Consider the following 15970-nt stretch of genomic DNA (forward strand, 5'->3'; position numbering starts at 1 on the left):
TATACTTGCACGCGTTGCACATTAGTTGCAAATTTGCCATGCAAATTTGCCAGGAACAAACTTCATCTTCACGTTGTAGACATTTTCTGCATGTAAATTCATATGCAGTGCAGATTTTTAAATCCACAGCACGTCAGTATTTCTTTTTACAAAATTGATCGAAGATTTCACCCATGCAATGCATTGATGATTGTGTCCTTTGAAGAAGCACAAGCGAAACGTTCGTTGGGGAGAAGAGAGGCTGCTGCGTTGGTACTTCATATCTATACACTTGTCACTTTGATGTATGGTACTTTGTGGGTTTTATATTATATGGTTTATGAGTCAATTTTGTAAGTCATCATTGAAAGATTTACATTATGTAATTTGCTGTAATTTAGCAGTGAAATTCTCACCCACCGATGTTGGATTGGGCAAATACTCCCTGAGTGCATGTAGCCATGGGGATGGCAAGTCATTAATGTAATAGTTTTTCTTTGGAATAAATTGTCACTAAAATTGTTGCTACAAATATGATCATGTGCAGCGAAATAGTGCAATAATGTCAGGTTTATGGGCATACTTGCAAAAACTGTGAAAAACTGTGCGTGGTTATGAATAAAGTGGGTGTGGTATCACAGTTTAATACAGATTTTTTACAAACAGAAAATGGAGCATTTGAGATAGTTACGCTCACACACGGCAGACTTAGATTTTATTTTCTGTCTTTCAGATAATTTCAAATGAGCCAAATTATTAAGAGATAAATTAATTTAGGAAATAATGGTGAAATTCACTCCAGTGCACTTCTTTTTATGAACAGACATATAAATCGACAGTCTTAACCCCTTCCCGACATGTGACGGTATAGTACGTCACATGTCGGGACCCCCGCTTTGATGTGCGCTCCGGCGGTGAGCGCACATCAAAGTCGCGACATGTCAGCTGTTTTTTACAGCTGACATGTGCGCGCAATAGCGGCGGGTGAAATCGCGATCACCCGCCGCTATTAACTAGTTAAATGCCGCTGTCAAGCGCAGACAGCGGCATTTAACTACCGCATCCGGCCGTGCGGCCGGATATGAGCGCATCGCCGACCCCTGTCACATGATCGGGGGTCGGCGATGCTCCTCCATTGTAACCATAGAGGTCCTTGAGACCTCTATGGTTACTGATTGCCGGTGGCTGTGAGCGCCCCCCTGTGGTCGGCGCTCACAGCACACCTGCATTTTAGCTACATAACAGCGATCTGATGATCGCTGTTATGTAGCAGAGCCGATCGGGCTGTGCCTGCTTCTAGCCTCCCATGGAGGCTATAGAAGCATGGCAAAAGTAAAAAAAAAAAGTTTTTAAAAATGTGAAAAAAATAAAAAAAACATAAAAGTTTAAATCACCCCCCTTTCGCCCCAATCAAAATAAATCAATAAAAAAACCCAAAAACCTACACATATTTGGTATCGCCGCGTTCAGAATCGCCCGATCTATCAATTAAAAAAAAGCATTAACCTGATCGCTAAATGGCGTAATGAGAAAAAAATTCGAAACGCCAGATTTACGTTTTTTTGGTCGCCACGACATTGCATTAAAATGCAATAACGGGCGATCAAAAGAACGTATCTACACCAAAATGCTATCATTAAAAACGCCAGCTCGGCTCGCAAAAAATAAGCCCTCACCTGACCCCAGATCACGAAAAATGGAGACGCTACGAGTATCGGAAAATGGCGCAATTTTGTTTTGTTTTGTTTTTTGCAAAGTTTGGAATTTTTTTTCACCACTTAGGTGAAAAATAACCTAGTCATGTTAGGTGTCTATGAACTCGTAGTGACCTGGAGAATCATAATGGCAGGTCAGTTTTAGCATTTAGTGAACCTAGCAAAATAGGCAAGCAAAAAACAAGTGTGGGATTGCACTTTTTTTGCAATTTCACTGCACTTGGAATTTTTTTCCCGTTTTCTAGTACACGACATGCTAAAACCAATGATGTCGTTCAAAAGTACAACTCGTCCCGCAAAAAATAAGCCCTCACATGGCCAAATTGACGGAAAAATAAAAAAGTTATGGCTCTGGGAAGGAGGGGAGCGAAAAACGAAAACGGAAAAACGGAAAAAGCTCCGGGGGTGAAGGGGTTAATAAATCTGCCCCATAATAATTTCTCATTACTATATAGAAAAACGGCACCGAAAATAGAGTTAAGAGTTGTACAATCCTGTCGAGAACACATCCCTTTAAGATATAATAGCAGGCGTAAATATATCAGATTTTGCATTGATGTACATAAAGCTAAGGTAAGGTTGGAAGCCAGTAAGAAAGGTACAGAATGTATCTCCATGATGGGAATGAGTATTTATCACTGTGGTCCATGGTTTACCTTTACTCACATAATACCATACTATACTCACATGAATTTTACTCTGCAAAAATGGAAAACCCACAATAAGGGAATCACAGTAGATATTGAGGAGTAGTTTCTGAGATCAGATATTAGACTTTACCGGAGTATTTTCCAGCCCTTCTTCCTCTAGATTACAGTGTGAGAACATTTACCTATGGTCATAGAGTCAATGAATCATTTGAAGAAGCTTAATGGAATTCGAGAAATGAAGTCCTAATAATACTAATCTAAAACACCACGTAAATATCACTCCGACGATCTCACGTTACTCTTGTATATTAGTCAGCACTGGCAGCCATCAGTACGAGCAACGTGACTTTGGGCTCTTCATACAGTGTAATAACATGAGGCAGGTGAATAAGGGAGAATGAAGGATGAAATAAGCACACATTGCTCATTACAGAGGGAAGTGAGGTGGAACCACTATAATGGGCACTATGTATGCTGCAGCATATAGTACATAGTCGTCACATACACAGCAGTATAATAGTAGATGACAGACCGATACTGTATGGTGAGGTCAGATGGCAAACAGTGGCTATCCCACCTCACCAGAGGCAACTGATATGATAAGGGATTACAAGGCCTACACCACCAGCACTATCTGTAGTAAGTATAAAGTGTGTGTCCGACTCACGCGGACTAGTAACATTCTCAGAATTAGTACCATCCATTGCAAAAATAACTTCAATATCAACTAATTGCTTCATATATACAGATGTAGCAGAGCTGACTCATTATTTAGTGTTCGGGGCTGCAGTGTATGAACTCTCAGGTATAATAGAAGAAGGTAACACATGACGATCAGAAATGCATGTACATAATGACAAAACCACCTGTACCTCATCTGTCAGTCTGAGAGATTATAGGATATAATGGTAATTAACGTTATGGGTATAGTATAGTATAGCATATATATATGTATGTGAGTGTGTGTGAATATATATATATATATATATATATATATATATATGTATATATATACATACATACAACACACATGTATATATACTGTATATATATATACACATATATATGAATGTGTGTATGAATATATGCATGTATATATATATATATATATATATATATATATATATATATACACACACACACTGATATATATATCTCTCAAGAAACATATTCATTCATTGTGTTGCAAAATAGATTGGTTTTATGCTTAACCATATAATAAAAAGAGAGGATGATGAAAAATCATAAATTCCCATAAATGGCGGTAATCATTAATAATAAGTTACGATAAGATCATGCGGCAGGGTCTCCTTACCTGGGCTGATCATACTATGCATTCTGTGCGGTGCCAGGAGCTTGTCACGACCAGATACCCCATCTGAGGAGAAACATGATTCACTCTCATAAATTGTCTGCAGCATATTCCAGTCACTGTGTGCAGTTCAGACACATGAAAGCTTCATCACTCTTCTGCATGGAAGCGACCCCTCAGCAGTGTTAACTCCTCCACAGGGGGAGGAGAAGGCACTCACACACTTTGACAATTATTCCATTTTTATACACATATTTACTGTGCTCACTCCCTTGATGGATGTGGCTGCAGATTCTGCAAAGAGCCAAGTAGCTGCCTAGTATCACAGCCGCTGCCTGTCCTGAGAGCAGGTGCAACAGGAGGCTGGAGCTTTAGGGGTGTTCTCTGTCTCAGGAATGAAAGGCAGCATGAAATAAGAGGATGAAAGCGTGAAAAGAAAGCTGAAGACGGATAAATATGTCCGCTACACTGTGAGAGGAACAATGACACAGCCAGCAGCACCCTGAGGAAGTGCGAGCCTTGTCTTGTATCTGTGCCTTTTCCTCCCTGCATGTGCTTCCTCTCTCTCACCCTCTCAGTCGCTTTCTGCCTGGCTCTACAGTAAAGTTGGCTAAAGCTGGTGATAACTCATTTGCATGTGAATCAACAACAGCGTCGTGGCCTACAGGCTCCAAAAATAGAACAATGGCCAGCCCGAGCCAAAAATAGGTCAAGCAGGGCCGAGTGGTCGGAGCCTACATTAATGTATTTAAAAATAACACAGCAAACACAGCTGTCCGGTCCGTGTCTTCAGAGGAACACGGTCAGTCCTCTAAGGTTCAGGGTAGTCAGTCACATTAAGGGCACATAGTCCGGCTAGTCAGAGCAGAACAGCTCCTACTTACATACATCTATACACACGTGGTCAAAATTGTTGGTACCCCTCGTTTAATGACAGAAAAACCCACAATGGTCACAGAAATAACTTGAATCTGACAAAAGTAATAATGAATAAAAGATCTATGAAAATAAACAAATGAAAGTCAGACATTGCTTTTCACGGAATTTAACAAAAATAAAACTCATGAAATAGGCCTGGACAGAACTGATAGTACCCCTAAAGATAATGTGACAAAAGGGACATGTTAAATCAAGGTGTGTCCACTGACTAGCATCACAGGTGTCAACAATCTTGGAATCAGTGAGCGGGCCTGTATTTAGGGCTACAGATACTCACTGTGCTGTTTGGTGACATGGTGTGTATCACACTCAACATGGACCAGAGGAAGCGAAGGAAAGAGTTGTCTCAGGAGATTAGAAAGAAAATTATAGACAAACATGTTAAAGGTAAAAGTTATAAAACTATCTCCAAGCAGCTTGATGCTCCTGTGACTACAACTGCACATATTATTCAGAAATTTTAGATCCATGGGACTGTAGCCAACCTCCCTGGATGTGGCTGCAGGAGGAAAATTGATGACAAATCAAAGAGACGGATAATACGAATGTTAACAAAAGAGCTCAGAAAAACTTCTAAACAGATTAAAGGTGATCTACTTCAAGCTCAAGGAACATCAGTGTCAGATCGCACCATCCGTGGTTGTATGAGCTAAAGTGGACTTCATGGGAGACGACCAAGGAGGACACCATTGTTGAAAAAAATCATAAAAAAGCCAGACTGGAATGTGCCAAACTACATGTTGACAAGCCATAAAGCTTCTGGGAGAATGTCCTATGGGCAGATGAGACAAAAATGGAACTTTTTGGCAAGTCGCATCAGCTCTATGTTCACAGATGGAAAAATTAAGCATATCAAGAAAAGAACACTGTCTCTATTGTGAAACATGGAGGAGGCTCTGTTATGTTCTGGGGCTGCTTTGCAGCATCTGGCGCAGGGTGTCTAGAAACTGTGCAGGGTACAATGAAATCTCAAGACTATCAAGGGATTCTAGAGAGAAATGTGCTGCCCAGTGTCAGAAAGCTTGGTCTCAGTTGCAGGTCATGGGTGTGGCAGCAGGATAATGACCGAAAACACACAGCTAAAAACACCCAAGAATGGCTAAGAGGAAAACATTGGACTATTCTGAAGTGGCCTTCTATGAGCCCTAACCTAAATCCTGTTGAGCATCTTTGGAAAGAGCTGAAACATGCTGTCTGGAAAAGGCAATCTTCAAACACGAGACAACTGCTGAAGTCTCATTGACAATTACAGGAATCGTTTGATTGCAGTGATTGCCTCAAAAGGTTGTGCAACAAATATTAAATTTAGGGTACCATAATTTCTGTTCAGGCCTATTTCATAAGTTTTATTTAAAAAAAAAAATTCTGTGGAAGCATGGTTGAAAAGCAATGTCTGACTTTCATTTGTTCATTTTCATAGATTTTTTTTATATATTATTACTTTTGTCAGATTCAAGTTATTTCTGTGACCATTGTGAGTTTTTCTGTCATTAAACGAGGGGTACCAACTAGGGTTGAGCGACTTTCATTTTTTTAAGATCGAGTCGGGTTTTGTGAAACCCGACTTTGTCCAGAGTCGAGTCGAGTGCAGTCGGCCGATTATCGCTAAAAGTCGGGGATCGACCGAAACACGAAACCCAATGCAAGTCAATGGGGAAGCATAGTCGGCAGTGAGTGGAGGCCAGGAAAACACCTACAGTGCCCATTTTAATGCCAAAAACATCCATTCTTGTTTCTGAAGCTTGTCAATCTTAATTAACTATATAATAATAGTTGGGCATAGGAAATTGGGGGTCATTTGGCTAAAGTTGTGGGGGGAGTAGGGCTGGCTCAAGTTTTTCGTGGGCCCAGGAAATGCGGACTACGTCACGGTGGTGGAGCAGGGAGAGGTAAGTATTTCAACGTTGCAAGTGCTGTGATCCTGAGCAAGCAGGGGGGGCCCACTCGTTCGCATTGGCACTGGCACAGGGCCCCTCAAAGTACGGCGGTGTGTTTGCATGGCGGGGGCGCCTCCCACCAGCAGCGACACTTTTGCGTACTCTGAGGGGCCCTGTGCCAGTGACGTCGCCAACGAGTATGCCCCCCCCCACCTGATGAAGTAACCTGCACTTTCATCTGCACCTTCCTCTTTGTCCCTGTGTAAGGTGGTATAACATGCGGGAAGGGGAACCTTACTTTCAGCAGGGTCAGATTCTGGCTGTGTAGAGTACAAGGGGAATGTAGTGGTCTAGGTCAATGTACCAGCAGACTCATCTAGTAGTGGCTGGGCAATGGGCAGGATGAGGAGGAAACAGATATAGGGCCAAAGAATAAAGTAGGCTAAATGCAGTTCAAAATTGGTAACAGGACTAAACAGGCGGCATTGCTTTGTTCAGTGGAGTAGCAAACCCAAGAGCAGCAGACACTGTTTCAAGGGCCTAACCACACTAGTAGGCCAAATGCAGTTTAATATCTGATAGAATAGGCCGAAAGCCAGAATGTGGAAGCTCAGCTTTGTTCAGTTGAGGACAACACCAGGCAGGGGCACACACCGTTAGTAGGCCGGAACAGCCAATTTTTAAAAAAACAGCAGTTAATCAGAGCCAGAAGGTGGAAGCTCAGCTTTATTCAGTTGAGGACAACACCAGGGAGGGGCAGACACCGTTAGTAGGCCGGAACAGCCAATTTTTAAAAAAACAGCAGTTAATCAGAGCCAGAAGGTGGAAGCTCAGCTTTATTCAGTTGAGGACAACACCAGGGAGGGGCACACACCATTAGTAGGCCGGAACAGCCAATTTTTAAAAAAACAGCAGTTAATCAGAGCCAGAAGGTGGAAGCTCAGCTTTATTCAGTTGAGGACAACACCAGGGAGGGGCAGACACCGTTAGTAGGCCGGAACAGCCAATTTTTAAAAAAACAGCAGTTAATCAGAGCCAGAAGGTGGAAGCTCAGCTTTATTCAGTTGAGGACAACACCAGGGAGGGGCACACACCATTAGTAGGCCGGAACAGCCAATTTTTAAAAAAACAGCAGTTAATCAGAGCCAGAAGGTGGAAGCTCAGCTTTATTCAGTTGAGGACAACACCAGGGAGGGGTACACACCGTTAGTAGGCCGGAACCAAAGTTTTAAAAAAACAGCAGTTAATCAGAGCCAGAAGGTGGAAGCTCAGCTTTATTCAGTTGAGGACAACACCAGGGAGGGGCACACACCGTTAATAGGCCGGAACAGCCAATATTTAAAAAAACAGCAGTTAATCAGAGCCAGAAGGTGGAAGCTCAGCTTTATTCAGTTGAGGACAACACCAGGCAGGGGCAGACACCGTTAGTAGGCCGGAACAGCCAATTTTTTAAAAAAACAGCAGTTAATCAGAGCCAGAAGGTGGAAGCTCAGCTTTATTCAGTTGAGGACAACACCAGGCAGGGGCAGACACCGTTAGTAGGCCGGAACCAAAGTTTTAAAAAAACAGCAGTTAATCAGAGCCAGAAGGTGGAAGCTCAGCTTTATTCAGTTGAGGACAACACCAGGGAGGGGCACACACCGTTAGTAGGCCGGAACAGCCAATTTTAAAAAAAACAGCAGTTAATCAGAGCCAGAAGGTGGAAGCTCAGCTTTATTCAGTTGAGGACAACACCAGGCAGGGGCAGACACCGTTAGTAGGCCGGAACCAATGTTGAAGGCCAAATGCAGTTTAATATCTGATACTGTAGGTCGAAAGCCATAAGGTTGAAGCACAGCTTTATTCAGTTGCAGCTTCTTGGCAATAATATAAAGAAGACGCGACAGGACAACACTCGGTGGATGCCATATCTGTGTTTTCAACTGAAAAAAACCTTTCAGTTAACTACTTGCAGGAGAAAGTTTTTGTAGCTGGTGGCCAATTTTTGTACTGTACCAGTTTTTTGTTGTATGTGTTTTTGTTTTTAATGTTAAAATGTCTGCATTTGATATCTCTCCAGTATTTTCTTTTTTATAAGCAAAATACTTATTTTTATATTTTCTGATGTTTTATACCGGAGTGTTCCTCGGGACACGCTTATAAAGTGTCTTATATATGTGTTTCTAATGAGTCACATTATATATTTTTTGTAATTGTGGCTCTAAAAGATCTCAAAGATTTCATGGTTTGGAAATGATTGTTATGCCTTTACTGTTATATATAATAAAAACTGAATGGACACTTGTCAGCTCAGCTCTTCTCAGGTGAAATGTTATCAAGTTCCGTCTGTTGGGCCATTATTCTAGGTCATACTCCCAGATCTGTGAACTGAGCAGTAAGGAAAATTAGCTGGTCTAAGAAGCATATCCATCTTTCCTACTTAAACACTTTCTTCATTGCTACTTAATGTGTTATATTTTAAAGCCATTGCAAGATTTTATAGAAGGAACTGATTGTAATTATCACCATAGGTATCATTTCATCACCTTTTAAGGACAGTGGGCAATCATTCAGCACTTTTTTGTAGGCATACATCCTCTCCCCAGCAACCTGTATGCATTTGACATGACATTATTTGTTCCTTTTATTGCATTACTTTCTTCATTGATTCCTTTTGCATAATTTTAATGTAGTTTTAGTGCTGGTTTTGTACTCTGAGCTTGTTGCCCTTTGCACAATATTTTAGGACAGACTTAAATGTCAAGTTTGTTCTGTCAAAAGCAGTAGTGTTTCAAAATAGATAAAAAACAACATAAAGACAACATTCTAGAGCTGCTGTTATACTTATAAAGACAGTAAAATGTGATAACAACTATTAGCAGGTCATCTTTAGTATGTAGGTTTGATGAATCGGTGAGTGGTTGTATTGTATTGTGTGTGGTATTGTTATTAGTATTGTGAATTTTATTAAAATGTTTGCCTTCTGATTCAGTGTTTACTTTTCTTAATTTCCAAAATGCATGATTTCTTTGAAGGTTGTGTCTTCTGTCTTTACACACTTCTTTCTTAACCCCTTCCCAACATGCGCCATATATGTACAGTGCTGTGGGATCATATGAGCTCACACAAAGCACCGTCACGATCAAATGTGGGTGTCAACTCAATATGAGAGGTGACGCCCTGCTAGCATTGATCGTGGGCGTTTAGCCCCTCTGATGCTGCTGTCAATATGGGGAGAACTACGTCCATGCATAGACTACTGGGGTCTTAACACCATCACTTAAGAATAAGTATCCTTTGCCCTTGATATCTGAGCTCTTTGATAGACTCTGTAATGCCCCAGCCGTTTTCCAAGACTTTGTGAACGACATCTTCCGGGTGATGCTCACCACCTCGGTCGTAGTCTATGTGGATGATATTCTCATCTACTCTCCAGATATTGACTCCAATCAGAGAGATGTTTGCAAAGTTTTTGACCTCTTACGGGCAAACTGAAGTGTGTGTTTGAGCAGGAGTCTTTGCCTTTCCTTGGCTATATCATCTCTGACCAGGGATTGGCTATGGATCCTGCCAAGCTACAGGCTGTAATGGACTGGCAAGAACCCCATTCTCTTAAAGCAGTGCAGCGCTTTATGGGGTTCATTAATTACTATCGCCAGTTCATCCCACACTTCTCATCTTTGGTAGCTCCCTTGGTTGCCCTCACCAAGAAGGGAGCAAATCCCAAGTTGTGGTCGGAGGAGGTCTCCAAGGCCCTACTCACTATTAAGTCACACTTCGCTAGCACTCCCATCCTACATCGCCCCGATGTAGATAAGGCATTTATAATAGAGGTGGATGCCTCATCCGTTGGTGCTGGAGCAGTCCTCTTCCAAAAGGATGCTCAAGGTCGGAAGCATCCTTGCTTCTTCTCCAAGACCTTCTCACCAGCGGAGAGGAATTATTCCATCGTGGACAGGGAGTTGCTAGCCATGAAGTTGGCTTTCTCAGAGTGGAGACACCTCCTAAAGTTTTTACAGACCAAAAAAATTTTGTGTACTAATAGACAGCCCAACGGCAAAGTTCTCGCCAGGCCAGATGGTCCCTGTTCTTCTCCCGGTTCCATTTCACCCTAACTTTTTTCTCCAGGTTGAAGAACATTCGTGCCGACGCTCTCTCCCGCTCCGTAGTGTCATCAGAGGAGGAGGAGCCTTGGCTTATTGTCCCTTCTGAGAGCCTGAGAACTGTGGCTCCGGATTCACTAGAGTCTGTTCCCCCGGGCAAGCTTTTGTACCATCAAATTTGCGACCGGAGTTTCTCTGTTGGGCTCCTTTGTCCAAGGAGGGTACACATTTCGGGATCAAGAGGACATTTGAGCTTCTGGCGAGAACATACTGGTGGCCGCATATGGCTCGTGACGTCGGGGATAATATTCAGGCATGTGTCTCCTGCGCCAAGAATCGGTCTACTCGGCAACGGCCTGCTGGGCTACTTTACCCCCTGCCAGTGGCAGACAGGCCCTGGGAGATGGTTGGGATGGACTTTGTGGTGGGCTTACTTAAGTGTCGTAGCTGCACCGTTATCTGGGTAGTCACCGATCAAAGTACAGCGGTGTGTTTGCACGGCGGGGGTGCCTCCCACCGGTAGCAACACTTTTGTGTACTTTGAGGGGCCCTGTGGCAGTGACGTCGCCAACGAGTATTCCTCCCCCCACCTGATGAAGGAACCTGCACCTTCATCTGCACCTTCCTCTTTGTCCCCGTGTAAGGTGGTATTTTATGCGGGAAGGGGGACCTGACTTTCAGCAGGGTCACAATCTTGCAGTGTAGCGTGCACGGGAATGTTGCATTATGGGTCAATGTACCAGCAGACTCATCTATCACTGGCTGGGCAATGGGCAGGATGAGGGGGAAACAGATATGGGCCCAAAGAATAAAGTGGGCTAAATGCAGTTCAAAATTGGTAACAGGACTAAACAGGCGGCATTGCTTTGTTCAGTGGAGTAGCAAACCCAGGAGCAGCAGACACTGTTTTAAGGGCCCAACCACACTAGTAGGCCAAATGCAGTTTAATATCTGCTACTATAGGCCAAAAGCCTAAAGACTGAAGCTCAGCTTTATACAGTTGAGGACAACACCAGGGAGTAGCAGAAACCGTTAGTAGGCCCTAAACACCATTTTGTTTTTTAAAAAAACACCAGTTAATGAGAGGCAGAAGGTTGAAGCTCAGCTGTATTCAGTTGAGGGCAACACCAGGGAGGGGCAGAAACCGTTAGTAGGCCCTAAACACCATTTTTTTAAAAAAAAAACAGCAGTTAATGAGAGGCAGAAGGTAGAAGCTCAGCTTTATTCATTTGAGGACAACTTGAATTAGGGACTGCAGACAGGCTTCCTAGGCCTAAAATACAAATAATAATATAAAAATAGGCTTATGGCAGTTTTACATCGGTTACATGGATACACAGGCAGCTTGGTGGTCAGTGGAGGAGTATTTAAAGTAGGGACCGCAGACAGGCTATCAAAGGCCTAAAATAACAAAACATAGGCTCATGGCAGTTTTACATTGGTTACATGGATACACAGGCAGCTTGGTGGTCAGTGGAGGAGTATTTAAAGTAGGGACCGCAGACAGGCTATCAAAGGCCTAAAATAACAAAACATAGGCTCATGGCAGTTTTACATCGGTTACATGGATACACAGGCAGCTTGGTGGTCAGTGGAGGAGTATTTAAAGTAGGGACCGCAGACAGGCTATCAAAGGCCTAAAATAACAAAACATAGGCTCAAGGCAGTTTAAAATAGGTTACATGGATACACAGGCAGCTTGGTGGTCAGCGGAGGAGGAGTATTGCAAGTAGGGACCGCAGACAGGCTATCAAAGGCCTAAAATAACAAAACATAGGCTCAAGGCAGTTTAAAATAGGTTAAATTGAAAACACAGGCAGCATTGTTGTCAATGGAGGAGTATTTAAAGTAGGGACCGCAGACAGGCTATCAAAGGCCTAAAATAACAAAACATAGGCTCAAGGCAGTTTTACATCAGTTACATGGATACACAGGCAGGCAGCATTGTGGTCAGTGGAGGAGTATTGCAAGGAGTGTCTGTCCCAGTACTCCCAAAATATAAATAGATGTTAATGTCTCGCAAAACAACCCAAAAAAAAAAAAAGGTGGCATACTTAGGTACAGGGGTGGGCTCATCTGCTGAGTTTCTGACATAGTAATTTGGCAGTAACTATTTAATGGTGCCAATATAGGACACTGACACAGACTACTTTAAGTAGCATCATAGATGTCTACAAATTTGTATTGTCAGTGCCAGACATTGAATGATGTCAGCGAATAGACTAAACATTGGTGGAGCTGTGCGACATAATTTTGCACGTGGTAGAGCACAGTTTGAGCTGGGGGAGGGGGAACTCTCTTGTGGCCGGCGGGACCGCCCCAGGGCCCCTCATGTTACAACGGTGTGTCTGACGTTGGGTGCGCACCACCACCGCCAGAGACACTACATTGTACTATGAGGGACCCAGTAGCAATGCCGTCAACCAAAAGCGAGCACACCCACCTCTTCAGACAAACAGCAGTCTCACGGGTGCTTGCGCCAAGTCGCGATACCACGGCCCCGTGTGGTGAGTTTGGCCATTTATGGAGGTGTAAACATGTCATATGCTGTACAATCAGCTGCAGCAAATTAGACATTAGAAAAGTAATTCACAGGCAAGAGCTTTTCATAGGAAAGCTAGGTGTCGGCCGGGCAAGGTGGGGCAAAAGATTTTGAAATCCAGTTGTGGTTCATTTTAATGAATGTTAGATCGTCAACATTTTGGGTAGCCAGACGAGTCCTTTTTTCGGTTAATATTGAACCTGCAGCACTGAATACTCTTTCTGATAGGACACTTGCTGCCGGGCAAGCAAGCTCCTGCAATGCATATTCTGCCAATTCTGGCCAGGTGTCTAATTTTGATGCCCAGTAATCAAATGGGAATGACGGTTGAGGGAGAACATCGATAAGGGATGAAAAATAGTTAGTAACCATACTGGACAAATGTTGTCTCCTGTCACTTTCAATTGATGCAGCAGTACCTGTCCTGTCTGCGGTCATAGCAAAATCACTCCACAACCTGGTCAGAAAACCCCTCTGTCCAACGCCACTTCTGATGTGTGCACCCCTAACACTCCTAGTCTGCTGCCCCCTGGAGCTCGTGTGAGAACGATCACGTGCGCTGTGTGCTGGGAATGCCTGAAGCAAATGGTCAACAAGAGTTGATTGTTTGGTTGCTAATATTAGTTCCAAGTTCTCATGTGGCATTATATTTTGCAATTTGCCTTTATAGCGTGGATCAAGGAGGCAGGCCAACCAGTAATCGTCATCGTTCATCATTTTCGTAATGCGTGTGTCCCTTTTTAGGATACGTAAGGTATAATCCGCCATGTGGGCCAAAGTTCCAGTTGTCAAATCTCCGGTTGTGATTGGTTGAGGGGCAGTTTCAGGCAAATCTACGTCACTTGTGTCCCTCAAAAAACCAGAACCCGGCCTTGCCACGCAACCAATTTCCAGTGCCCCCGGGAAAGCTTCCGCATTAAAAATATACTCATCCCCATCATCCTCCTCGTCCTCCACCTCCTCTTCGCCCGCTACCTCGTCCTGTACACTGCCCTGACCAGACAATGGCTGACTGTCATCAAGGCTTTCCTCTTCCTCTGGTGCAGACGCCTGATCCTTTATGTGCGTCAAACTTTGCATCAGCAGACGCATTAGGGGGATGCTCATGCTTATTACGGCGTTGTCTGCACTAACCAGCCGTGTGCATTCCTCAAAACACTGAAGGACTTGACACATGTCTTGTATCTTGGACCACTGCACACCTGACAACTCCATGTCTGCCATCCTACTGCCTGCCCGTCTATGTGTATCCTCCCACAAAAACATAACAGCCCGCCTCTGTTGGCACAGTCTCTGAAGCATGTGCAGTGTTGAGTTCCACCTTGTTGCAACGTCTATGATTAGGCGATGCTGGGGAAGGTTCAAAGACCGCTGATAGGTCTGCATACGGCTGGAGTGTACAGGCGAATGTCGGATATGTGAGCAAAGTCCACGCACTTTGAGGAGCAGGTCGGAGAACCCAGGATAAGTTTTCAATAAGCACTGCACCACCAGGTTTAAGGTATGAGCCAGGCAAGGAATGTGTTTCAGTTGGGAAAGGGAGATTGCAGCCATGAAATTCCTTCCGTTATCACTCACTACCTTGCCTGCCTCAAGATCTACTGTGCCCAGCCACGACTGCGTTTCTTGTTGCAAGAACTCGGACAGAACTTCCGCGGTGTGTCTGTTGTCGCCCAAACACTTCATAGCCAATACAGCCTGCTGACGCTTGCCAGTAGCTGGCCCATAATGGGACAACTGGTGTGCAACAGTGTCATCTGCCGATGGAGTGGTTGGCCGACTGCGGTCTGTGGAAGAGCTGTAGCTTCTGCAGGAGGACGAGGAGGAGGAGGGGGTGCGAACGCCTACAGCCAACTGTTTCCTAGACCGTGGGCTAGGCACAACTGTCCCGAAATTGATGTCCCCTGTGGACCCTGCATCCACCACATTCACCCAGTGTGCCGTGATGGACACATAACGTCCCTGGCCATGCCTACTGGTCCATGCATCTGTAGTCAGGTGCACCTTTGTACTCACAGATTGCCTGAGTGCATGGACGATGCGCTGTTTAACATGCTGGTGCAGGGCTGGGATGGCTTTTCTTGAAAAAAAGTGTCGACTGGGTAGCTCGTATCGTGGTTCAGCGTACTCCATCAGGGCTTTGAAAGCTTCGCTTTCAACTAACCGGTAGGGCATCATCTCTAACGAGATTAGTCTAGCTATGTGGGCGTTAAAACCCTGTGTACGCGGATGCGAGGATAAGTACTTCCTTTTCCTAACCAGAGTCTCATGTAGTGTGAGCTGAACTGGAGAGATGGAGAACGTGGAACTTGCGGGTGTGCCGGTGGACATGGCAGACTGAGAGACGGTTGGAGACGGTATTGTTTCCGCCGGTGCCCTAGATGCAATATTTCCTCCTATAAAACTGGTGATTCCCTGACCCTGACTGCTTTTGGCTGGCAAAGAAACCTGCACAGATACTGCCGGTGGTGCGGAAAATGGTGGCCTTACAGTGACGGAAGGGATGTTGCGTTGCTGACTAGTTTCATTGGCCGAGGGTGCTACAACCTTAAGGGACGTTTGGTAGTTAGTCCAGGCTTGAAAATGCATGGTGGTTAAGTGTCTATGCATGCAACTAGTATTGAGACTTTTCAGATTCTGACCTCTGCTTAAGCTAGTTGAACATTTTTGACAGATGACTTTGCGCTGATCAATTGGATGTTGTTTAAAAAAATGCCAGACTGCACTCTTCCTAGCATCGGATCCCTTTTCAGGGATTGCAGACTGAGCTTTAACCGGATGGCCACGCTGTCCTCCAACAGGTTTTGGATTTGACACGCGTTTTGGGCCAGATACGGGCCCGGCAGATGGAACCTGTTGCGATGTTGATGCCTG

The 15970-nt window shown here is 44.1% G+C and overlaps 1 protein-coding gene across 4 annotated transcripts in view; it reads right to left on the reverse strand.

The window, feature by feature from the left end:
• Window positions 1–15970, reverse strand: part of HDAC9 (histone deacetylase 9) — a 902387-nt gene that overhangs the window by 251930 nt on the left and 634487 nt on the right. For 3 of the 4 annotated variants that reach the window (XM_077268735.1, XM_077268732.1, XM_077268734.1), the window contains one exon: window positions 3660–3722. The exons of the other annotated variant lie outside the window; for it this stretch is intronic. In XM_077268735.1, coding sequence (XP_077124850.1) covers window positions 3660–3722 — 63 coding nt within the window. The remainder of the gene's footprint in view (window positions 1–3659; window positions 3723–15970) is intronic. 4 annotated transcript variants of the gene reach the window in all.

Source organism: Ranitomeya variabilis, chromosome 6 (assembly GCF_051348905.1).
Source record: "Ranitomeya variabilis isolate aRanVar5 chromosome 6, aRanVar5.hap1, whole genome shotgun sequence".
Classification (NCBI taxonomy): domain Eukaryota; kingdom Metazoa; phylum Chordata; class Amphibia; order Anura; family Dendrobatidae; genus Ranitomeya; species Ranitomeya variabilis.